Genomic DNA, 26,828 nt, shown 5'->3' with positions numbered 1-26,828 from the left:
CAATTCTAAAAAAAACCAACAACCAAACAACAGACACAATTTCAGTATGCCATTCAGTAAAATAACCTGAAAGAAAAATTATATTTGGATTTTTTTTTTGACAGCCACATGGATTCAAAACATAAAATCTAACTATAGTATCAATAGAGATGCACGCTACATCAATATGTTTTTATTAGGATGAACACACATATATAGCCATATTATATACACGGTGTGTATATATAGAAAGTATGACCTATGATGAGTAACCTATATTTACAATTCCCCAGTTTCACAATACTGTATCAGCCCCCTCAGCCAAAAGCAGCTTTTAAAAGCATACAGAAAATGTAAATACTGCAGGTGGTAGCCCCTTGTGGATTGGGGCTGGGGGGGGATGACAAAATATTTCCTCTGCAGAGCAAGTTAAACTCAATTCATCTCTTCACCCCAAACGTACACAAAATTAATATTAAGTGAAACGTTGGTTTTCTGTGAATTTTTACTTAATTGGGGGGTGGATTACTGGGCAGTAACTTGCAAGCCGTCATGACAAGTTGCAGCCGAAACTGCATTTTGTTTGCCAGCCTGGAAACTCAGAAGAGCAGGGGTGCATAAGGAGGCTGGAAAAATGCCCTCGTACTGCAAGGCTCTGCATTCCTCGCTGCATCAACACTCCACGCTGGGGGTCTCGCCTGAACCAAGAAATAGCCGTGCAAACAGAAGGCTGTGTAACGCGCCGCCTAATTAAAATGCCTTCAGCAGGTGAGATTATACCCCTGCGTTTCAACAGAGCCGCACCGTAATTACCATTAGCGTTGAATACAAATGAACCCAAACACGCAGCACCACCAACCAACCCCTTCAGCGCACGGGACTGTCCATCGGGGGGCCAGAAATAAATAACAAGCATACTAACGAAGCGAAGGGAGGCTCGCTGCCGGGCAGGGGCACACCTGTGCGCGACCCCGCGTGTTTTCGGGGGGGGAGCACAAAAGCGCAGCGCCCCCCCCCCCCCCCCCCAGCGCAGCGCCCCCCTGCCCCTTACCCCCTACCCCTGCCCTTACCAGATGGAGCTGCGGATCTTGTGCTGCAGCGCGCTGGCCTCGCCGCCCTGCAGCCCCGGCACCAGGGCCGGCAGGGCCCCGGGGGGCGCGGGGGTGCCGGCCGGCCGCCGCGGGGGCTGCCCCTCCGCCTGCTGCTCCTCCGCCATGGGGGCGAGGCGGCGGCGGGGGCCGGGGGGCGGACGGGGTGGCGGCGCGGCGCTGCCCGCTGTAGGCACTAGGCCTCTGCCGCAGCCCTCGCGTGAGTCGCCTTCCCCCGCTGCCCGGGGGACATCACGGGCGGGGAGCCGAGCCGCGTCCCGCCGCTACGCCGCAGGATGGCGAGCCCGGCCCGCGGCACGGCGCATGGCGGCCCGGCCTCCTCCTCCTGCTGCTGCTGCTGCTGCTCCTCCTCGCCGCCCTCCCGCCGCCGCCGCTCCGCGCAGGGTGCCCGGGCGCTTCCCCCGCCTCGCAGCACCTGGCCCGGCCCGCCCCGCGCCGCCGCCGCCGCTCCTCGCCCCGCGGCCGCCGTGCCCGGCCGGGCGCGCAGTGCGCAGGCTCGGCGCTGCCCGAGCAGGCGGGCCGCTGCCGGGGAGGGGGCTGGGGCCGGGGCCGAGCCGGGGCTCGGGGGGCGGCCCGCGGCCGGCGGTGACAAAGCGCGGAGGTGCGGAGCGAGGCGGCTGCCGGGCGCGGAGGGGCGCGGGGCTGGCCCGGGCTGGGCGCGGGGCGGTGCGCGGGGACGCGTGAAGCCCCCTCCTGCGGCGCGGCAGCATTACATCAGCTGCAGGCACCTCGCAGCCTCCCGCAGCTCCCGAGGCTGGCGCTGGTCGCACACGCCGCTTAGGAACTAGCGTTCGTGGAAAAAATAAAATTGCTCGCTGCGCACGCGTCCCCGGGGAAGCCGGTCACCGCCATGGAGCCGTGGCAGGCTGCCTCGTCCTGCCCTGGGGCGGGAAGGCCGGGAGGGGTGAGGGCGTGGGGCCGGCAGCCCCGCGGAGCTCTGCCCCCGCTCTCTGTCAACACCGAGAGCGGCTCACGCTGCCCCTCTCCTGTCCCTGTTTTCCCAGTCGCTCCAATTCCTGTAGCATTCAGACAGGAATTAACAGCTTTCCGTTTGATTTATTTCGGTGCCAAAAAGCCCCCAAAGTCCCAAGCTGTGCCTCCCCCTTTCCTCTTGTTCCTGCACAACCTGTGCCTCCACAGCAATAAATCAGCCTCGGGGGGCAGTGGATCCCCAGCCCACCAAGCCCCTGCTGCGGTGGGCCCGGGGGAGCCCCCAGCCCTGCCACACAGCCGGTGCAGCTCAACGCCAGCCTTGGTGCCAGGCAGAGGGAGATGGGGCAGCACCTTCCCCAGGGCCTGCAGGACGGGTGATCGTGCTCAGCCCAGGGCAGAGGGGTGGGTGCTTATGTACCCTGCACACGCTGCACATAAGGATAAACGAGCAACTTCCTAGTTTACGCTGGTCCCAGAAAATGCAGGCCTAAACACAACTAATAAAGTAGATACGCACATGGAGACACGGTATTGTTAAATTTAGGAGATAAGTATTTGAAAATAACGATGTCACCAACCAAAGCAAGTGTTTTAAAAAGTAAATCTTCACTTACATTTCCACTGCTCCAAAGTGAGATCATTAACGGCTGAGACAATGATGGTGATTTTCTTCTCCTCATAAAACCTCTCATCAGAATTACAAAAACGACATTCTCTTGTTCCTCCCTCCTACTAAAAGCAATTTTTTTAACTTTAATTGGAAATTTCTGAAGGGCGTCCAAGAAGAGAAGATAAAAATTGTAATCAGAAGTAAATAAAAAAGCAATCAATTCAAAATCCCTACCTATTATGCTTTTTGCAAGGAAAACTACATCAACACACTTGTAAGCTGGTAAAATAAAACAAAGGTGTTCCTGGTGATATTTTCTAGTTTGGTTTCCACTTAATACAAATTGTATCAACAGGGTCCCGGTTGCCTCTGTTGAGATCTTTTGTTTGACCCTGTGAAATCTGAGCCAGAGCTTAACCTACTTGGATCCCAGCCCTAAAAAGATTTGAGCAAATGCATATCTCCCCTTAATTGAAATTGATGGGCCTACACATCAGAATAAGGTTCAACAGATGTGCATCATGTTTGCAGGACCATAGACTATTACAATAAATTGAAAAAATATATGTAATTTCAGTGTTGCTTTCAGTCTAAACCAACAGTTGGAAGACATATTTATTATTTATTTCCTTGAGAATTTAGTTCCCAGCAACGTCAAATTGTGATGATACTTATTTATAGCTGTATTAGCGTCAGATGACCAAAAAAGAAATTAGTCACATCTACTCTGTAAAATCTGCTGTGCTGGACACACACTGGCACCACAGCACCACCACTGCCACCCTGTAATCACACCTGGTGTTTTAGGGCAGAATGTGATTAAATTGGCACCAAAAATAATTAAGTGGGCCAGACTCCCAGCTTGCATTTTTGTGGTGGAAGTGGTCACTAGGCTTCAAAAGCTATGTCTGTACTCCCATATCTCACCATCAGTTCACCTTTTTTTTTAAATACATTTTCCTGTGCTTTTTTGGTGTGAAGCCTTTCAGGTATAAGTCCATTTCTGTTGCTTGCTGGATTTGAGTAGTCCTGATGGAACACACAGGGGCCCAAAATAAAATTGGGTGTAAAGAAGAGAATTCCTTTTTAGACCTAGCAGTAAAGAATAATTTAACAGTTTTTTTTCATAGCCAGATCTTGAAAGAAACAGGGCATCCTCCAGCTCCAGCAAGGTTACCAGTGGCTGGTGGCATGACCAGAGGGACTGCACAGCACACACTGGGTAGGAGAGGTGTCCCGGAGAGCTGCCTGTGGCACATGGCCACACCAAACTTCCCCCTGTGCTACCTGAACATAAACTATCTTTCAGGTTGTTTGGCCTGCTTGGAGCCTCCCCCATGACTGATTCAGCTGATGGGAGTTATTGCTGCTAAAGATTTAAAGGGCAAAATCCAGAAGATTTAAAGGGCAAAATAACAGGTCTGTTACAGAATAGAATAGCATCAGCACAGAGGGCTGTGCTCTGCTCTTCAAAAGCCTTTTTCATGTTAGGAATAACTCCACTTCAGTGTTTTTCTCACGTTCCCATACAGCACAAGGTTTGCCCCAGGTTTTTTATACACCTGTATTGACACTGAATGAGGGCTTCTTCCCTTTATGTATTAGGTAGGCCAATAAATTGAGGCCAGTTTAGCTGACTCCTACACAACCAGCTGAACTTGCCTTGTATTTAATACGGCCTTTGTACCTCTGCAAAATGCATGAAAGAAAAATGGCAGCTTCTTATATGCAGTTTACATGGTAATATACAACTAAAACAAAGAAGAAATAGATCCAGAATAATTGTTTAAACAAAGAGGAGCTTGTGCTGACACAATTAACTTGAAGACACTGAAGAGGATTATTTAACTGCAAAGAGACTAACCTGTTCTCAGATGAGCTGACAAAGCACTGAAGACCTTCCAGGAGTATCCACCTAGGACCACTGCAACCCTCTACTGCAGTCCTTGTACTTACTGGCTTTGAATAGTTTTGTTGGACATGTAGATTGAGGCTCCTGGTTAGTACAATAAAAAATAAAAATAAATAATAATAATAATAATAATAATAATAATAATAATAATAATAATAATAATAAACATAAAGAGGTTAATTTTAGGTCCCTTTATTGTAAACAGAGGCATGTGGTTAAGTTTAAGCATGTCAGAAACCTAAACGGTATTTGCAGGACTGGAATCTTACTTTTACTTTCCCATTTCCCAAATATCTTTCAAGCAGTGCAGCAGCTGAACTCAGACAAGATAGGATAGGGGCTTTCTGGTCTTGTGCCTCTGCTTCCAGACATTCCCTTTCTGCAGACAGTTTTTGCTCATCTAGAAAGTGATGTTGTTGTATTAGTGCTAAAATTCCTGTCTTTTCTAACTCAAAAGCGCTGGAAGCCTGTTGCGCTGGACAGGTATATTTACTAGAGGATGAAAGAGAATGAAAGAGCCATTTTGGGGAAAGAGTGAGCCCGCTGTCTGCATGAAGGCAATCTCCACCATCCGGTCTGGGTGACAGGCAGGAACTAACTATTTTGCCAAGTTAATTCCAAAAGCAGTGTTCGTTTTTCCTCCATTACTGGAAGTTAAAATCTAACACAAGCCCTCTCTGCAAGGGAAAGTTATTCCTAAATACTGTCTAACCTATTTTCCTCAATTTTTATTTTTTTTCTTCCTTGTTATTGTCTCTGCCAGTTGGGGAATATACTGTCTCATGCTTTCAAGGAGTAATGTCTTGCTGCCCTTTCTGAGCAGCCAGTACCGAGGGTGAGTGCTCTTCCCTGTTTCCTGTCAATAGAGAGAGATCTGCCATCTTGTGTCCAATGCAGGGCCAAGGAGAGGCCTGCACATTCAGAGACTACACTGAGGGTAAGAGGCAGATAAATAATGAAATATTGCTATCTTCATCCTCAAGACAAGCATAAAACAAATTCTGTGAGGATAAATGACTTTAAAACCTTGCTAAAAAAAGGCACTTTCTAAAAGCTTTAAACACTGGTTCAACTGAACCCCATTTTGATGCCTTCTTTGCAACTCTTCTTCCCTAAAGATGTCTGTCTCCAGATCTCCTGAGCTACGCCCAAGACATCTCCGCCCAGTTCTGATTGTTTTCTTACCTCTATTCATGTGTAGCACTAGTAAAATGAGAGTGCAATAACTAATAGTACACCTAACCATTTTTTATGTGTATTTTAGCTTTTATGTTTTCAATTATTTTAAAAAATCTAATTTACCTAGAAAATCTTCAAACTCATGTCACATCAACTGACAGGAGAAACTGGGCTGTGTTCAAACCTCACAGTGAAAAAGGGGCTGTTTTAATTTGAAGGATAGCCTGCTTGGCCAGGAGTTTGCCAAACTTTCCTGATTCTTGCAGCATCTGAACAGCGTAAGCATTGTGCAGTGGGCAGTATCGCAACCTGGAAAACAATGAGAAACATAAAAAGGTAGGAAAATATTAGGCAGGCCCCACGATCATGAATTCGTCTCCATCAGAGCACGAGTATTAGCTACCACGTTGACTAGTTACGGAAACAGTTTTGGAAACCATCCTCACTGGCTCCATTTCTTCTCTGCTTTGCCATCCATTTAGTCTTATATCTCTGCAAGGCAATTTTAAGATGTTAATGGAATGGGTGTGCAGCCCTTACTCCATGCAGATGAAGATGATCATCAGAAACAAGACAGCGAGGGTCTAGGTTCACACAGGCCTGGCTATAGCTTGCCATGATAGGTCAGACAAGGAGTGTGGTGTCTTGCTGGGATACTATACAGATCACTTACATTCTGGAAGTCACGATAACCTGATTAAATTCCCAAGGTCCATCCAAGTTCTTCAATGGTACAGACAGTTTGAAACTTTTTGTTTCCATAGACTGCCTCATCTGTAAAGTAAAGTTTTCTGGGGCAAATCTTTGTCTCAATGTAATTTCAAATGGGATCAGCTGCTGAGTTTGAGAAAGTTATGAGTATGGTGTTCCTATGTATCACATAGCTGTCTTCAAGCTGCAAGACATCAATGAAGAAGAAATAGGCACTAACTACTGCAGCCTAAGAAAACTACTTAAAAAGGGACAGCGGGTCATGAAAGTAATGATTTGGACTGTCCTATATAGCAAGGCTGATAAGTAGGAAGGAAGGTTGTCACTGACAGAAATACCAGAGTTTGATACTTAACTGAATCAGGTTCTGCACTGACATCTTTCCATTTTCGGTGATGTTGCATATTTGATAACCTTGCTGGTAAAATTTAGGGGTGAAAATATTTTTAGTCAGACCCCTATGCAAATGCCTGATCTTGTCAGCTGTCTTTCATGCTGACCCAGAAGCTCAGTTTTAGGGAGACTAACAAAATCAAAGACAAGGAGAGAGAAATGCATGCAAGTTTCATGCAACAAAGCAAACAACACTTCAGTCTTTAATTCTTTTCCTCTTGAGATTCAGTAGTAATCTGGAAAGACAGGAGGATTCAAAAGTAAACGTTGCCTGCCTGAAATGGCTTGACTGCAAGGACTGGGTCAGTCCCTGTCTGCAGGGGCTCAGCACCTCCTGTGAATTGCCTTGCTGTATGCAGTGGTGGCCACCTGTACAGAAACGTGACCCAGAGAAGCTCACTGCATAACATGGTAATACAGTAATTCCAGACATGATAGGAGAGGATGGGAGAGCACCAAAACCCCAGACTCAGAGCCATGTGGCACAGGCCCTAGCCCAAGAAACCATCAATTTCAGTTATGTTGGGCCAAGAGCTGCATTCCCAGATAAACGATGGATGTCCTTAATTGCTGCCTGAAGGAATTCTGGAGGATTTCCAAGTCCTGCAGCCTCCTGAGAAATTTGTTTGAATTTTCTCCTGTATGTAAATGGACAAGACAGTGATCCAGCGAAACCCAAGTGCTCATGATTACACCAGTTGTCCTTTGATTCCCCATCTGGTGAGCAGGAAGTGTCTTCAAAGATCAAACACCAGCCTGAGGACACATTCAAGATTTTTGTTCTCAGAGAAGTTGCTCCCCAGAAATGAAGGGAAAGGAAAATACTACCTGCACATTGTGCTCACAGAGCAGACAGATAACCTCACACATCAATATGATGCCATAGCCTCATGTTTCGTCTCATCTCTTTCTTCTTCAAGCTCCCAACAAGACAGTAACGTGTCCTGCCTAAGATCAAAGCACTCACATCTCATCACTACTGGTTCATGTCCATCTGTTTTTAACACTTCGGTTCTTTTTGGTCAAAACTTCAGCTCTCCTCCTGCTTGTCTTCTGGCGCACAACTCCACCACCTCCAAGCACCATGTCTATTCTTGCGCACACTCCAAGCTGTCAGGACCCTCTCCTCCACACAGCCTTTAGCCCGAAGGCCTGCATCATGCAACTCTTCACAGCATTTGTGCCAGCAGTCACTGTATCTTCAGCATCGGTGGCTGCTGAAGGCAGCTCTGCCTGGGCCCAGGAGCGTTGCTGTCGGTGCCTGGTCAGGATGCAGCAGGAAACGTCTGGCATCCACTCCACGACCATCTGCTAAAACCAGGCCTCCTCTGGCAGGAGTCCAACACAAAGTAAATAGAGTTTCACAGCCAGATTTTGAACTACAAAATAACTGAGAAATATGGCTCGCTGCTTCCAGTTTTCAAATCCAAGACATAGAAGCCCCTAGAAGCAAAAATCTTGTATGGATCCTAAGGCCTTGGTTGCCAAATGGGTTCATCACAGTAAACAACAGGGAGAGAGTGCAGTGATGTAGCCATTTTGCTCGGCTAATTAGTTCAATTTACGCATTTGCTAGTATTTAAGATGGTTTCTTTCTCAAGATCAGTGATGGAGAAAAATTAAATTGTCAAACTGGAGAATTCAGCTTGCAATACATGTTTGGGAAACTGTACAGGCAGAAGAGTTCTGAATGTTGCTACTGTATGGTATTTTTCATGGCATAAGAGAGAGAGAAGAACTCAATGAAGTGTGAATGATTTTTTAAAAGAACAGATTGCCATGTATTTTAAAATAGGTCAAGTTTTTGGCCTAGTTTTGTTGAGGGTGCCCCTTAAAGCAACAGGGTTTAATATCCATGATAGTGCCATTGCATTTTTGTTTTTAGCTATGTCTATGTATGACTGTAGTTTTAAGGCAGAAATGTTCAAGCGGAAGAATACAATGGCAAAGACTGCGTATCTCAAGCAACATTTCTGAACAAGTTACTCTGAATAGTAAAATCCCAGTGGCGGCCACATTTTATCCTTAATGTGTAATGTTAATCTGAAACAAGCAGCTAAGAAAAAACAAACTATAAATCAAGGCGATGACCAATGAAGCCAACACCCGCACACCTGACTCCTGTCAAACTTGACCTATTAACTCCCTGGAGTCCTGGGAGTACCACTACTTGCTTTCCATCTTGAAATTGATTAAATCAATTGATTATTTTTATTTAAGTAGAAACAGAAATACAATTATGGCACTTAGATTGAAGATGCACAAAACAGTACTTAAATGAACAAACTACGGCTACATATGTTGAAAGAAGATAGATTACAATGGTCAGTTGTCAAAGCAATAAGAATCTGTATGTGTACATTTAGATTCTAAAAATGGGCATTCAAGATATTTAAAAAGGTGGGAAATTCTGCTTGCAATATTAATTAATGTAGAATACATACCATTTGTCTTCTACGTATGTAGCAGTCTGGTACCTATATTTATGGATGCACCTTTGCTCTGAGAACATAGGTACAATGTACACATATATAATGGCATTACATAGACTTAATTATTCAACATAATACTCACAGCAGTAATTGAAGTTGGCTTCAGTGCAGTCATATGGAGTAAGACAGGACATGAGTAGGATTTTCTCCATCCTAGAGCTCTGGAAAAAGACCAAGTACAAATCAAGACTGGTTGTGCTTGGGAAGTACACAGACAGGACTTGTCACTCTACCTACTCTCCCCTGAGGCAGAGGTGGGAGCTCGGTGCATCCTTATTAAGATAGAAGTTCTTCGACCCACTAGGTTGATCCATAAGGGATAGGTGCCCTTCAGGCACAATCCATCTAGAATGTACCTTCTTGTGGTGAAACTCTGCACTGACCCAATGCACAGCCAGTAATAAACATTAGTTGGCTCACAGTGTTGTACAGTAATAAACATACTGAAGAGCTTGTCACTGCATGCTTCAGGGAAGAAGTACTATCTGGAACAACAAGGTCTACACATACACTTGGTACACAAATCTTTTGCAAGCTGTGGACTTCATTATGAAAACTGTTCATGATTCCAGTTAAGCTGTGATTAAAGGCAAAGCAAAAGCTCCCCAAGCATTGATCACATTACAATTTGGAAAGACTTTAATCATAGAATCATAGAACCATTTAGGTTGGAAAAGACCTTCAAGATCTTTAAGTCCAACCATTAACCTGACCTACTAAGTCTCAGCGCTAAACCATGTAACTTAGTGCCATGTCCACACACCTCTTAAACATCTCCAAGGATGGGGATTTCACCACTTTCCTAGGCAGACTGTTCCAATGCTTGATCACCCTCTCTGTGAAGAATTCTTCCTGATCTAAAACTCCCCTGGCACAACTTGAGACCATTTCCTCATGTCCTATCACTTAATAATTAAGACTGTTTTGAGAATTCCTTTGCTTTAAGGATAGTAGTTGTAGCCACCACTATGGACTAGAACCTTTGTTTTGTACCTGATCCTAATCTGCATCCTCTGCAGTTGAACCAGTGTGAACTGCTACACATGTGGCTTTGTGTGAATGGTTTGTGCCATAAAAAGGCACATGAAGAAGAAAGAGGATATTTCTCTTTGCAGAATACCACAAAGTGCAGGAAAAGTCATTCAGAGAGCTCCCAGGGATACTGATTTGTGAACAGCTCTTTTTCACATGTGAACTCCCACTACTTCCTGCAAGACAAGAATATTGTGCACACAGATCCGGTTTGAGTTTTCGCACTGATGATTCCTTCCAACACTGCTCATATATCAAAATCACTTTCACTACATGATAGACGACAAATTCTTCCAATAGTAATTCTATTAACTTTCTGTCTGCTACAATCTAAATAATCAGCAGAGATGCTAGGCAGATTTGTGCTGCCTGTGATAAGTAGCAGCAAAATGTTAGTAACTCTGCAATGATCCCATTTCTAATAGGTGACAAAGTCTTAATTTGCAAATAATCCCACTGAAAAGTTTTCCTCAGCATAAATATGTGACTGCAGTATTACTCAGTGAGCACTTGGGGACTAATAATCTGAATCAAGTTGGAAAAAAATAGTCATGTTATCTACTTGGATTGAATGTGTTTATAAACTTCACAGGGAGTTCTCCTTACCAGCATAGACCTCAATGGAGCATGCACATTATTTCTTCTTATCAGGGTGAAATGTAAGAAATGAGAGACTGTTTAATTCTGTTTATGACATTATACTGAGGTCCAGATTCTTAATGCCTTCACCTGCTTTTGTAGAAAGTTCACACTATGGGATCCTGAAGTCAGCAACGCATCCACATTTCAGGTGGAAAAAACCTCTGAGTAGAATACCTTTTATAGGGAACATGTAGGATAATTACACTGCATGCTGATGTAAAATGACTGGTTCATCTACCTGAAGGACAGGATCTTATTCTGTTGGACTAAAACAATCTTCTGTGGGATTGGAGACAAGAAAATTGAAAAGAAAATGTTGCTCATAATTCATCTGGCTGAACTCACACTTATCCTACCTAGGCAATGGGTTTAGCTCAGAGTCAAAATCAAGCTATCAGAAAGGTGCCACTGAGATGGGGATGAAGCCAGATAGCTTTTGAGGGAACCCAGTCCATGAGCAGATAACTTGTGAATGGGGGTGGGACGGGAGGGACGGGCTCCCGTCAGATGAGTGTGGCAGTGAATGAGTCAGCAGCGGTGGTTACAGACTTCTCAGTACTCACAACAATCTTTGCGGTCGTAACCAATCTGTTTGCGTTGGATCCTCACCCTAGCAAAAAAATCAATAGCAAATCAGTTTAGATAGGAGAAGAATGGTATCCTTTATCAAGATGCTTTATCAATGTCTTAACAGTTTATTGCCAAAACTTCTAATTAGTTTAACAGTTACAATGTCACTGCTCTTACAAATCAATACCACATACAGCCAAAAAACAGCCGTTCTCATACTCTCAGGCTTCTAACATTTCTCTAACAATTCAAAAGAAAAACAGACCAAAGTATAAACATCAATATGAGAGAGGACTTCATGTCCTCTGTTATTTTTAAAGTGAGCCCAAGAGACGGCTGATATATTTAAATAGCTTTTTAATTAACGTTATGTGTGAAATTATAGAAATTCAGATAAAAGCTCCCAGTTTACAAGTAATATAATTTGAGCATAGGAGCAAAGTGTGGGGATTAAAACGGATAAAATCATGGATTTTACTCTTTGGGATAGCACTCAGAGATTTTCAACAGTTTTAATCTGAATAAGCTCTATAGGACCAGCTCAGTTTACGAACCAGTGCATTTCAGATCTGGGTGTTTTATTACCACTATAAGAAGAAGAAAATAAATAAATCAGTAGGTCACCTTGCTAACTTGATTTTCTTGCAGCAGATCATTTTCTTTCCTTCAGGAAGTAAGGAATAGAGATCTCTTTCCACATCAGGAAGAGAGGGATTCGGGGCAGCTTTCCCTCTGCTCTTCATTTTCACTTTAACCTGTAGAATGAGTTGATCACATTCTGTTAATTAAAATTTCCCATGTTAGGCAGTTTTGTTTGGTTGAGGTTTGTTTACTTCTCCTTTCAGGTTTTAACGAAGTCCTCTCCCTGAATTCTGGCAGAACTCAAGCTGAGGAATCCAACTGTTTAAGCCAAGTTTAAGATACTGCCATTTACACAGTCCTGTAAGGGCCAGATAGCTAAATGTGATATCAACCCAGGACCAATCCTTTTCTCAGATACAGGCTGTGTTTTATCCACATTCAGGAGGTAGGTTGGCCAGAAATAATGTCTAGTCCTTTTATTAACATAGCAGGCACCCAAGTTAGAGCTGTGCCTATTTAGGCTTCTAAAAACAGTTTGCACTGAATATACCCTCTGGCTTCCTGGCAAGGCTGCTCCCATACCAGTAACTTGATCTATGCACTCATGGTCACCATAACACCAGCCAAGCACATGGAAATAAGAGCATCTTTAGAAAATACCTCAATGGGTTAAAACAGCAGGGAACAGCTACCAAAGTGATGTTTGAGATTCCTCACTGTGCAATGCAGAGAGAGGGGCTTGGTACCTTCTGGCTGTTTGCAACTTGAAGAGAAAAAGGATGATTGTGCAGTTGGCAACTTCTTGCACAGAAAATCTTTCCAGAATTACAGCAACTGACTAGTTTGACTTTGAGTTGCTTTATTCTTCTGGCACTGAGGTAGGGGAGGGGGCAGAACGGCATCAGTTCAGCTAAAGGCACACAGAGCAATTAACTAGATGCTACAGGCCCAAATTCTGCCCTATTTGTACTGCTGCAGCTTATAGTATATGATATAGTGCCACAACCATCTCTGAGGACAAACACCATCAAAGCAGAGATACAGAGCTTCATTACTAGCAATCTAACTGTTAAAAAGGAAACAATATACTGCACAAAGGCCTGGTAGATAGTTAGAAAATACGATGTTTTAAATTTTATTCACAATGTATTTAATCTCAAATGACATATGCAGACACAGAAAATAGTGATGTGACATTTAAACACACCAGACCCACCCCACTGTAAGATATTTTCATTTTTTTTTGTTCTGAACTTTACTATTTTTTTTTTAATTTTGAAGGATTGCTTGAATAGAAAGTTCTATAATCATAGTATTTGGTCACTTTTTGTAGAAAAACATTGCTATATAAATTTCCTCCTTTTAATTCTGAAAGCATAGGCAAGTTAAAGAATAATCATAGGTTAGTCATAAAAACAATATGTCAATATTTACATGATGTTCTTTCATGTCTTGGTCTTTCTTTGCTAGTCTGATGCTTCAACTTAGTCCAGTATGCCTCTGTATCTAATAACTTGGGAAGATGATATTTTAAGATGCATTTGCATTAGCAAGTGAGAATCTAAATGGAGTAAAAAAGTGTCCTTAGCATGGTTCAAAATAATTGCTGAAAGAGGGATCAGGATATAATAGGGTAGAAAAAAACACCCTATGTGTAGCAATGAGAAGGCCTGTGGGTACATCTGCAACTTCCTTGGACTCTGATTGTAAAATTTAAGATCGTGTTGAATTTCTGTTCAAATACAGATGCAGTTATGACATTAGAATATCAGAGCTATTTTAAAATCTGCTTATCTATGGTTTTGACACCACTTTTTAGGGGTCTAAGGAAATTATTTTAAAGAAAGAATTGGCGCTTGAAAACTCCCAACCACTGTTTCAAACGGGGGCAACAACTGGTGTCCCAGGCACTGTCAGGAAGAAAGAGCAGTTTAAGAGCTATCGGGTTGCTTTTCCATCTTCCTGGCTTTACAGCTTCATAGTTCTGACTTACTGGGGATGCAACTTAGATATCGATAGATATTTGAGCATAAATATTTCTCTCACCAGAAGTCGGGGCTTTCTCTTTAGCGCAACAGGAGAAGTCCCACTGCTTTACCAGGGGCAGCAGATGGGTGAGGCAAGTGAATGGTCTGTTAGTTTCTTTTTCGTTGCAAGTACGTAAGCACTGCTGCATCTGAAACCTAATTACTATAGTATTTACAGCAAAGAATAACTCACAGCAAGTACGAAACCAAAAGTATTGCTACATATATGCAGTGTATTTCTCTCTTTTTTTTTTTTTTGGCATAGTTTTGGCAAACCTGCAGTTTGGGGACTAAGCAAAGTATTGTATCTTCAACAGCTTTATAGCAAGTGATTACATGAGCATCCTTTCTCTCTTTTCACATTTAAAACCTCTTTTAAGATTTTTAAAGTTTTTAGGGCTGGCAATATTTTATGGTCAGAGAAGGTACCTGAAACACAGCACAATGGTTTCAGGAGGAGCATACCTGAATTCACCCAGTGAACTAGCATCTGAATCCTCCAGTCTGGGGAGCAATAATATGACTCAAGGCATCCCAAATCTCACAAATGGTTCGATATAGTTTGCTTTTTTTGAATTTCTTAGACACTTATGGACAATCTTAGCATCAAAGTATTGCCAGGTGCGCACAAGCTGCTTCCCAAAAGATCTGTTCTCAGAGTTAATAATGTACTTTTTACATTTACAACAGAATTGCTAGGCAGAGCATACTGCATGCATTGCCCTGTCCTGCTGTTTGCCTCAATTCAGATGCTCTACTCTGGTAAAAACAGCAGCGTTAAAATTTTCCCCGCAGTACACTTCCCTCCTAAAAATCTCCCACATAAGTAAGCATTCTTACTCCTGCAGCTCCACCAATGCTAGCAAGTGTGGGAGGTCTGGCATTTTTGGTACAAGCATATTTGGACTCTCTCAACAATGTCTGCTCTGCTCCTTTGAATACATTTGCAATTAATCAGAGGAACCTACTACAAAGGGTGGTCTACTGCGAAAGGTATCCAGTGCATTTGGACTTCAATATACCCTTATTTCATTCAGATAATGATGCTTTCCCTCCTCCTGGACTCCCTCTTTTCCTAGAAACTGCTGAGTGAGAAGAAGTACAAGTTCTGTCTGAGGAAACTGAAAACAATAAAAGCTCTCCAATCTGTTTATTGAAAGTGCTATAAAAGAGCCAGGCTCTATATTATTATATTGTAAAATATAGTGTAGCAAAACATTATTAAAATTGAAACAGTTGCGTTCATTTTCAAATAGATGATCTGTGGAGATGAACATTCTTCAGATTATCTGCACTACTACAGGGAAGGTACATTTTACATTGATTTTTGCATAAACATTGTATGATCTTATATGGTATGTAGTCAAATAGCTGGAATCCATTAAAACCATGCTCCAGCTGTGCAGTCACTGTCCTCACAAAGATACTTTTTTTTTATGTGGTTAATACCAGGAAGAATCCAGAGCTTCAATTATGAGATCATCAAAATATGTTGTTTATTGCAGAAAAAAAGCATTTGCAGCAATTTAAAATATCCAGTCAACACCACGCTGCTAAATCTAGATAATAGAAATCCTGGAAAAATTTGAGCTAACTCTGTCTGGATTATAGCTGTGGGATTATCTGAATGCTAAATTACTGTATATGTTTTACTCACAAACATGAGCACAGACAGTATAGGAAGATGGATGACTATGCAGATCACAATAAAATCTGTCCCAAGAGACTTTTTAATACACTAGGTAAACAACCCCTCTCAATTTATCAAGCATTCTGGATTGAATTAAGGCTGTCATTTACTTTGCTGTTGCTGTGTAGAGGAATATGGTTTAACTTGAACAGCTCCTTTAGCTGCAGAAAAATAACAAAGGTTTTCTCTGTGCATCCTTCATAACACACACAGTGCAGGAATATTAATTGACTTCTGTATTTGTATAACTGAATTAAAGAAAATACAACTGTAGTTTAGTGCATAATCAGAAAACCAAATTATACGCAATATTTAGAGAAAAGATCAACTCTGGCTGTCTTGTTAAACCTTCCCTTCCCCTCCCCCGCTGTTTACACACCAGAATTTCTGGCTTTCTAAGGACATACAGTGAATGAACCTAGATTGACCTGACACACAGCATCTCTCAAAATTTCCCCTTGAATGATTCACAGATGTGTGAGCTGTGACCAAAAAAAAAGCAAAGAGAAAAAGTGCAGGGTTCTGCACAGCCTGAGTGAATTTGAATGAGGTGATATTGTCTGAGTGTGCCATGCCTGAGTCTCTCTTTTACTGCAAGTGCACTGCTAGGGATTACAAATACACATTCCTTTGGTTGCCAGTTTAGCTCAGTTTGACAACTCTAAGTGAAATTACCTTCAGTTATGGTCATGCAGGGATTATTCTAATTCCTGTAACTCTACTTGTGTGCATTAGTCCTTTTACTGCTCGCTAGTGCTTTTTTTGGTATTTTGTGTGGCTATACTGCATGTTCAAGCACCACTCAGTTACACGGCACAGTCGGGTAGGCTTTCCTGGGGAAGAAGGCTGGACAGTAATTTCTGCTCCCTGTGAACAGATATCAGATGATATAGAAATAGTCACTTTCATTTCCTTCTTTCACATTCAAATAAGGTATGCAGCTCTGTAAACAGATTAAATGCAATTTTGGATCCTGGGAAACTGTCAGTGTAATCCTTCGGTCAAAGTACAAACAAATAAAAGAATAGGCCTTAGCCAGAGAGTTCAGCCACATCCAGCTTTTAAGATCCAACACTTTCAGCAGATACCAAATTTAGAAAGAGCACCAAAATGTTGCTTTTCTACTGAGGAGAGGCTATCCTGAATATATGCCATTGACATTTGGGCATGATAGCTGTTATTCTGAAACTGTGCTTATGTGGTAACAGATTTGCATTGTTAGCCTTCTTTGGTGTTTGACAAGGAAATGTGGGTTCTGTTCTTCAGCTGTTCTCCCTCAACCAAAGGAGTCATTTCTTACAATTTCTCCCACTACTCTACCTGCTTTTGTGATGAATGTCTGGGTACTAGCTGACCTATAACACAAAAGCTTTTAAATGAACTGTCTCCAGAGTAGTGGTCTCAGGGAGCTGAACCAGCAGCAGTAACACCGAGGTATTTTCAGATTAAGGTTAAAGCCACCTAGCCACAAGTATCACTGCAAGAGTGGAAAGCTGAGGTAATAAGCTTAGGTCTACTCTGTGTCTACAACTCCTGCAAAACACATTGCAAAGACTCCAGTCTACCCAGGATCAGTACCAAAGGTGGTCTCTGCATAATGGTCTCTGCCATAAAGATAACATACAGGATAGAAAAACGTGAAAAATAGGTGCAGCCAATGTAAGAGTACAGGTTGCAAAGGGCTTACGTGAGCTCTTAAACAACAAGTTAAGCTCATGTATAAAATTAAATTCTAAAAGAATTTGGAAGGAGACATTGGGGTTTCATACTATATTACTAATTTAAAGAATAAATACTTCGTGGGATTAAAACATTAGGAAAAGATCTGAAGTGAAAGAAGTAAATTTATTAATCTCAAACAGCACTGCATAGCCATAGATCAAACAATAAAATAGGGCACTTCATATTACTTGCAGGAATGCTAGATATGCTTCTCCCATTTCTTATATATTCATTATGAAATTTGTTCTACTGTAACCCAGACATAATTTAAACTATTCCCCAAAGTTTGGTTGGATAAACCAAACTTTAAAGGCAAATATTAACACAACTAGCGTGTCTTTCTGGAAACAAAGATATGTTTTGGTTGGCATTAGCAATATTTCAGAAGATGGATCAATTTCCATTCAAAAGGAGATGAAACAAATTTAGAAATCTGATTCAGTACTGCAGTTAGATAACAGCTCACATGCTTAACACTATATATGAGCTTAACCACTTTCCTGAAAAAGTATTCCAGTTTGACATAAACCTCCAACAAAACTCAAATCTTTTCAGAGGAGATCTACAAAAATGGTAGACAAGTAGGGAAGAACATGTTTTCAGTTGTTACGTGAGCAGAGCTTCCTGTAGCTCTATCAGAGCAACAACCATCATTGTCACATAGGTAGCTTTGTATAACTCCACTGGCACAAACCTGGACACTCCTCCATAAAATGCTCAATGCTCAGACACAAGAGGCCAGCAGTTATCTAATGGTTGTTCAACATGACCCAGGAAAGGGGCAGCTTATGTTCATTTCCTATTGGACTGCTGGTTGCATAAGGAACACAGCTGTACATGGCATGGAATAACATCATTTGCAGCTTTACTGCTAATGTCAACACAGTTGGAAAAGCTGCATGGAAAATAAACCACAACCTTTGTGGAGGTGGTTTCTCTAACACACGCCAGCACTCAGTCATGGTGCCAGAGCAACACAGGGAAAGGACCCATGATTGTTGTTCATGCTGTACTGACTTCAAAGATAAAGGAAAAAATAACTTATTTTTCATTGTCATTAGCTGCTTTTTTTCTCTTTCACATGCAATGCTGTATGAGAGCAAACCCCTGGTTATTTGGGGGGTTGCTCAAATCCTCTGACAAGAGTTAGTTTATTAAAAACTATTAAGATGATTTTACTGTATTCAGTATCTTCTTAATAAGATTTCAAATTTAAACTATAAAGTCCTCTTCTGAGGTTTGAAAGATTAATAAAGAGACTTCAGCAACTTTACATGACCAGCGTGACACATTACTTTTAATGAGAGAGTCCCTAAGTGAGAAACCTCGAATATATTTGTGACTGAATACATTAAAGCTCATGCCAGTGATAACGGCCTCCTCTACAAACAGTATTTTCACAATGAATACAGAAAGTTTCATGTTGCCCTGTATCAGTTATTTTATCTTAGTGCAATTTTGGACTTTCTTTTTGCTCTAAAACTACCATTTACAATACAGCTGTTAGTTCTGTTTAAGAAATGACAGGCAAGTGATCTTCACAGAAGTGAGGTCACCATTCGGGAGGTATGACAAAAGCTTATGTCCATCTCAGAGTAGAATTTTATTATTTTAACTTTTAATTCTATTTAAATACATTTTAAGACTCAATGTAAGTGAAAGGAAGCACTACACGGTTATAACCACAGATGCTTAATATGTTGATTCGTATCATTTAAAATGGATTAAATTTAACTTTACACCTAATGTTTAAGTGTGAATTGTTTAATTTATTGAAACCAGAAATAATTTTACAATGAATATTTTCACTATTCAAGCTATATGTTTACAGTGAGGATTCAACTTTTCTTTGATAACAATCGCTTTCATCTCTACATTCCCCTTTCTGTTCCTTATGCAGTGGCATGATCTTGCAAAATCTGAGTTGCAAACACTGGAGAAGATTGTTTAAATCTAAGTAAACAAAATAGCTGTTCCAATGGATCTTTTTCTTTTGATCAGGTTTTAGGGAAAAGAACCCACAATGCAGTCTTTGAACTTAAATGCCTTTGGAGTGCTCTTTTTACTCAGCACAGCCAAAGGCATAAAAGCTGATTCATTCAAAATTAACGTTAGCCAGTTTTTCTCCTCTCCCACTCTGTTAACCAAAAGTTCAGAGCATTTGAACACAGCAGTTCATTTAATAATGCTAATAAGTTATTTGACAATAAATTTTAAAGGAACGTACAGCCTTTCACTTGCCACTATACTGCTTGTACATCTGTCCTGTGGCACTCAATGCATATACAATACCTAAATGAAAGTAGGGATCCAACTTTGCTTGGAAAAGAGGACTGTAAGGAGTGATGAGACTGAAGCAAGGACATTTTTCCACTTTGTTGCATTTACATCTAGGAAAGTCTGTATTTATGTATTTGTTTTTGTCAGGGATTTGAATTTTTTTGTGTCATTTATTTTTCTGGGAGGCCTTCCCAGTTATCTGCTGTTGCCTGCTGAAGCATGAATCCTGGGAAAATCGTAGCTTCTCTAAGGAAAAAAAAGTTGTGACTATACAACAGAAACTTTTAAATCACTGCCAAATGGTCCTAGCCTGCAAGTTCAGTTCAGTATTCAGTCCAAGGTTATTTCTGCCATGGCAAGGTAGTTTCTTTGAAAGACAGATGCTTAGCTGTGCCTTACTGTCCCACAGTAGATGTCCAGATCTTGATCTATGCATTTCCTCTCACAAAGCAATTCCCATTAGTGAAGCCCTGATTTAGTTTAAGCTAACTTACAAATTACTTCTAAGTTAGATTGCTGTGATGACACCTTGGCAAAGCTTTTGGACGTGCTCAATATATGTATTTCTCAAAAGACTCAGCCGAAGTTTAGTCCATGAACTGAAAACAAACCCCCTTGTGCTTTTCCTGGTAGCTACCCTCACATCAGAGACATCCATTAATGTTATACTTGGATCTCAAATCTGAGGGACTGCCTCAGAGTGCTGTGGGGCATCTTCAGCTAGAGCTGACTTCAATTGCAATTGGGGTGCTCAGCATGCCTAAAAATTAGGCCATGTATTTTTAAAAGCTATCAAACACTGTGTTGTTAAAATAACATCTCTTTTTTCATGTGGCAGAAGAAGAAAAAAATCACATGAATTTTTGCTGGCTCTGCAAATAATAACAATAACTGTTCGCATTTGTTTACGAAAACAGGTAAAAAAATAACAAACTAATATTCTCCCTCTGCCCCATACTGAACTATATATATATTACTAGAGTTAGTGAAAACGTTTGTGCCTCACCTAAGCTGAAATAATTTCCCAAAGCAGTTTAATGCACTAACGAGTCACATGCATTCATACTGGCAGTTTTACACAGGAGCATGTAGGTGGACTTTTACTTCGTTTTATTACACTGCTACGGGTTTTCTATCACAGAGAGGGAATTAACAGAGGAGCCAAGGGCTGAACTGACAATGTAGACTGAATTAGCATTTCTTTTATCAAGCAATGTAGAATGAGCAAATACCAAAACGTGTTATTCTAGTTTAAGGCTACACTGAGAATATATTATTTGTGAATGCTAACACTGACACTTTTAAAATGTTAGAACTTGTTTGTACTTGTTAGATAATACTAATTTGCTCAGTGATGCCACACTATAGTCACCAAATATTTTAGATTACATCTTACTCTGCACTGAATGAAAAGTTAATAAAAATATGCAAGTTATTAGTAAAAGCCAGACCTGTTTTGCTGTTGTCAACACAGCATAGCGATTTTGAGACTTCATCTGCATTCATCCTTGATATGCACTCAAATATACAATGTGGCAAGTCCCATAAAAGCAACAATACAAAAATATGTTTTCTAAATGATTTTTATGCTGCATAGCATGTGCAGAACATACTCTTCCAAGTGGAAAAGAATTGGATACAAGTCACAACACACCTATGCAAATAAAATACGCATTAAAAGAACAGAAGAGTATTTGGCTCTTTCAGATTATATGGTTGTTGGTACTAAATACATGATTATATTTCTCACTGACAACAGCATGAACAGTAACAATAAATGCAGGTTAATAATGACGAATGGGATCAACAGGAACAGCATGGCCAGATTTGCATTTGCTCCTGTAGTAACTGCGGGGCTCTGCATTGGGTGACAAGATTGTTTCTTTTTCAAAGTTTACTATGTCAGTAGCATGCCATTCTTTTGAAAGGTGATTTCTGCTTCATAGCAGCTTGTTGCCTCCCTTAAAATTAAGGGAGATGGAATTCTGTTCTTTAGACAGAGAAAATAACATATAAACTGGCAGTCTTAGTTCCAATGATTAAGTAAGAAATATTTGGAAAAATATTTAGCCCTATATTACTTCTGGTTTTCTATAATGAAAGTTAAATTTGGGAAGAAGGAATCATTGATTTATTTCAACTTATGTAGCCTTTGTTTGAAATAGGATGAAGAAATAACCTGATTTGGAGAGAAAAAAAAAGTGTACTTTCCAGAGGAGATCGAAGAACATGTGACAAAATTATCTAAGTGACAGGTCTAAGGGACTGATTGCGGTCTAAGGTTGCAAAATACTGTTTTTTTAAATGCAACTTCACACATGACCGTATTTCAGATAGGAAATAGTATAAGATTTTTAATTTAAGTAAAATGAATTGTTGCTTTGGGAACAAGCTAGGAAAACAGTGTTTGTATACATCCTAGCAGCTCTTTAGGGGTACCGTCAACTAGAAAATGTAATGTCTTACACAGTAGGAGGAATTTCCATCATCAGTGAAAGACAGTTCTCTTACTTTGATGTTGCTGTCTTCTGGAATCTTCTGAACCACCATACTGGAGGACCACATGTTTTTTTATTATTATTAATTTTCAGTGAGGCAGACTGATTAACTTGTTTTCCTTGGTTTTGGTTTGCTTGTTTTTGCCTACCCCCCCCCCCAAAAAAAAAAAAATCCAAAAAAATCCACCAGCTACTACTACAACTAAAAAATCATAAACTTGTCATAACCTGGTAACATTACAGCGGCCACTTTGAAGAGTGGTCTGAAGAATATTTGCCAAACCTTTTGATCCCTAGTAATCAGAACAGAAGTGCCCAAAATCCAGAGATTAAAGGATTAGGCCTCAAGAAAGACTTGTGGTATTTCAAGAAAACGTGACTGATGCTCACCACTTATTTTTTACAGTTCTGATGAGATTTAGTGTTTAAGGTCCTTTCCTGTTCAGACATAAAAGCTGCTGTAATCAGAGTATTACTAGGAAAAACTACTCTGTTTGGGGATTCAATATGTTTAAATTGTTGAGCCAAGGTTATTGTTTGGATTAGGTTAGAAAGGATGACACAGAAATAAGTAAGCTCCAATAGCAAAGCAGAGAAGAACAAAGAAAAATGTTTATATTTGTAAACAGCATTCTGAATATCCTAAGCAAGCTAGTTACAGCTATATAACAATCATCTAGAATAGTCTAGCAACTAGGTGTTGTATATGTCTACACAGCTACTGGAAACAAGACAAGTATTTCCATCAAACCAAAACCTGTATGAAAGCAGAACTGGAGGCACTGGAGATGGAAAAGACTTACTAGGTCAGTTTGCCCATCCCCCCAGCCCTGTTGTCCCTCGAAATCCATGTGCTCGGTTCATGCACACCTCCTCTGCTTCTGCCACACAAACTTGATGCATAACTAACATCCATCAGTGTCATTACACTAAAAAACATGTGATAACAGTCTATACTGACAGGAAACCATTTTAGGATATTTGTTGTTAAAGTCAAAAGATTTTTTGGCAGACTTCCTATGTCCAAGCAGCTAGCAGCTTTTCCATAAGAAATACGTGGCTATTAATAATACTTGGTCTTTATACTTTATGGAGGAATTAGAGAGCCATGAGGAAATATCAGCATGTATTTTTTTACATTACAACACAAAATGTATTTTTATACATTACAATATGCAATCATGCCATTTCAAACACCACTGGATTATTGTTACTGATTTTGGGAGAAAAATCCAACAGCTGTCTGGGAATTCCCTCAGTGTCTGGATTATTGATTAAATAGCTTAACATTGTCTAGATCCTACCACTCCACTGATGTTTGAAAATGCTCGTTGGTAAACAAGTTTGCACTATTTTCTCTGTAATTGCACAAAATTATGTATTTTATTAAAATTAGCCTGATTTTTGGGTGAGATTGGCTGTTACTACTCCTAAAGAACTCCACACAGTATGTATGAAATACCAATTCTATCTTTTAAAGTAAAAAATAAGATGCGTCTTTGCAGCCAACCCCCCTGACTTTTCAGAAAACTGCTAAATATGAAATTTCACATACAATTCATTCCAAAATTCTGGTCTTCCTCCTTGCCCCTCCAGGAAATTGGAACTAGAAAAATGAAACAAAAATTTAAGGTAGGGAAACTATTCTAGTGTGAAGGGGGTGGGTGCAAGTGTTGCAGTGTCTTAAATTACAATGATGTGCTTGGATGCAAGTTTGACATCCTCTGTGGTACATTTAGGATGGATAGATAGATAGATAAATAGATAAACACTGCCTGCTAGCTTTACATTCCTTGCCTGTCTGCATGTGCTACAGTCAGCCTGTCTCTAGTTTACTTCCTCGTTACTTGGTTCAGCCTGCACAGGCTGTGGTTTTTGTTCTGTGTGAGGCTCCCTGTGCCTGCCCTGCTTGTGAAGCGAGCAGATAAGAGGCATGGTGTGAACGGCAGCTTATGTCACGTGGACCACGAGATATGGCAGCGTGTGGCACACTGCTGCAACAGAGGCAGCCCCAGTAACACAGACCTCCTTTGAGAGTGGATTGGATTGCTTTGGATTCACTTGCCTAAAAACGTGGGTGTTGACTGAGAAAAGTACCAGTATTCAGAACTGAGAATGTAAACATAGCGCAGTAAACAGTCTATTCATGACTGCTCAACCCGGAGCTGGGTAATCTAAGCAGTACAGACTGTACTGGACAAAGAAACTTGCGTACACGTAAGAATGACACAGTTTGCTCTGTAAAGCATCCCTCTTTCCTAGTATGGAGGGTACAGCAGGCTGCAGTAAGTCCTGTAAAAGCCATTTCCTTCTAGAGTTGTAATCAGGTAGTATTTTATTACAGGCCTCTCTCATATATGTGAGTTTAATTGAATTTAGTTCTACCACATTACCAAGGACAATATACAACCCTTAACATGACTGTTGATCTAAAAATGGTAAGCCTTTTGCATATAGATGATGCTATTTAGGCTGTCTATTTGTTTAGCACAGGCCTAAAAATAAACAAAACACAACTTCAGCAATGGTATCAGTTGCTGTCTCTTCGGCCTGATGCATTTGCAATGATTTTTACGGAGGAACATCTTCTCCTAAACACTGTTGTTCCTCTGTTTCTGACAGGTAATGTGCACATGCATGGAAATCCTGTGCTTTCCTACAATGTTAGCTATGGATGGTATTCAAGTGTATACTAAATGTCACAACTTTTATGAGAGGCATGGAAAATTCTATACAATGAATGTTGAAGACACTAAGCCAATAAGAATATACTAGGAACAAAAAAAGAAAATATCTAAAATTGTAAAAAGAACAGGTTAATATATAAATCTCAAGTTTTTATATTTTTATTTTGAAAAGGAAAGTAGTCCACACTTGTGCCTGCAGAAGAAGAGGGCCATAGGTAACAAATAATGCATGTTCTTTGATCTAATCAAAAGCAAACACTGTATATTGATCCTCAGCTGTCTTCTGCAATAAACTATTCTAACAGCATATCAGCAACACATACCTTTCTGTCCTGAACCACTCCTACCAGCTATACTGATTGAGCTCTTTTGTTCTATGATCTGCCTCCTCCTTTGCTGAAAGATCAACAATGGCAATGCAGTGAACCACTTAACTTGGAATGCATGCATTTTTGTTAGAGCCATTTGATTATGAGAACAACATCATCCTGAAGAAACCTTATAAAATAAAAAATAATGCAATACTTGGAAGCTACAGAAGACTGAAGATTTACAACCACTAATCATGGAGGGATACTAGCAATAGATCTCAACTATTGCTCAAAATGATCACAAATATTGATCCATTTGAAATCTGCACTCTGTTTCAAAATGACTAAAATGTGGTATTATAATCATGATTTTTAGGTTAATGTTTTAGAAATTATTAAAGGGAAACTGGGAATCTGCAAACAAATAATGTCAGATAAATCTCAGACCATACCAATGCTTTGCTTTCAAGTGCTTTTTTCAGATAAATGAAATAAATTCTCCTAGCTCTGTAAGTATCTCGCTATTGGTTGTCCACTGTAATATAAGCCTATTCTCTACCCAGTTACCAACTAAGTATTATAGAATTAACCACAACTGTTAAGGTCACATCAAGTCAACATAAAAGTGATAAAACCTTAATGGAGTAAGGGATCAAGAATATAACAATCTCTTATTTCTGTTTTCTACATCTCTGGAGAAATACTTTGAAGTTCACCAAGAAATACTTATCTAAACATGCTCATCTTTTCACATTATTTTAAATATAGGTAGTTGAATTTTAAATCTAGTACAACTGGATTTAAATATTTCAATAAAATAAATCATATTAAATAAATCATGTTGTGGATCATAGAGAAATGTGCAAATCTGCAATCCTAATACGTATGTATGTTATCATTCCCAGAGGGCTCTACACAAAAAGGACTGTGTTGCTGTGTTTGTTAACATATTTAATCATTTATGATATAATAAATTACCCCACTTTTGTTTATCAAGTTAGCTAAAAGCTGGCTAAAAAACCCATGGCTCTAATCTCTCTAATCTCAACCAGTGATCTTGTTGCCTGCATACCTAACTAGCAGAGATCCTCTAGCTAATATTTATGGCATTTTTAATGTTATGATCTTATACAGCTATATTGGATGAAAACTTCAAAAACAGTAAGTATATTACCAAAATACTTGTCTGCAAAAAGAAAAAATACTTTTCTTTTGAAAAAAAAAAATTGTTGCTGTTTGGAAAGAGCATGTTCATCCTTATAGCTTTCATATTGGCATTATAGTTTTCACCTTGTTGGCATTCTCTAGCTCCTCTGTTTCTCTTAAAGTCCCCCAAAACCTCATTTTGGTTATGATGCTTTAATCTCTCTTGGAATCGAGAATTTATTACTTAACAAAATCTGTCTTTCCCTTTGTGCAGGTCCAGTTTCTTCTATTGACCTCTCACTTCCTTGTTTCTCCAAATCAAA

General features: G+C 40.4%; 2 protein-coding genes across 2 annotated transcripts in view; one reads left to right on the top strand and one right to left on the bottom strand.

Moving 5' to 3' along the window:
• RFX7 (regulatory factor X7) overlaps positions 1–1,522 on the bottom strand; it is a 55,104-nt gene extending 53,582 nt beyond the window's left edge. Inside the window, exon 1 of the mRNA XM_083850021.1 lies at positions 1,050–1,522. Coding sequence (XP_083706147.1) covers positions 1,050–1,195 — 146 coding nt within the window. The 5' untranslated portion in view covers positions 1,196–1,522. The remainder of the gene's footprint in view (positions 1–1,049) is intronic.
• LOC310904782 (uncharacterized protein) lies at positions 1,194–25,243 on the top strand (the record flags this gene model as incomplete). The annotated part of the gene is made up of 2 exons (XM_083849954.1): positions 1,194–1,689; positions 25,221–25,243. The coding sequence occupies 2 exons, from the start codon at positions 1,194–1,196 to the stop codon at positions 25,226–25,228; spliced, it is 504 nt and encodes a 167-aa protein (XP_083706080.1). The 3' UTR covers positions 25,229–25,243.
• Positions 25,244–26,828: the final 1,585 nt, after the last annotated feature.

The sequence above is a fragment of the Anser anser genome (assembly GCF_964211835.1).
Source record: "Anser anser genome assembly, chromosome: 10".
In the NCBI taxonomy this organism is placed as follows: Eukaryota; Metazoa; Chordata; class Aves; order Anseriformes; family Anatidae; genus Anser; species Anser anser.
The sequence above is the reverse complement of the archived record's forward strand: the minus strand, read 5'-3'. Positions and strand labels throughout refer to the sequence as shown.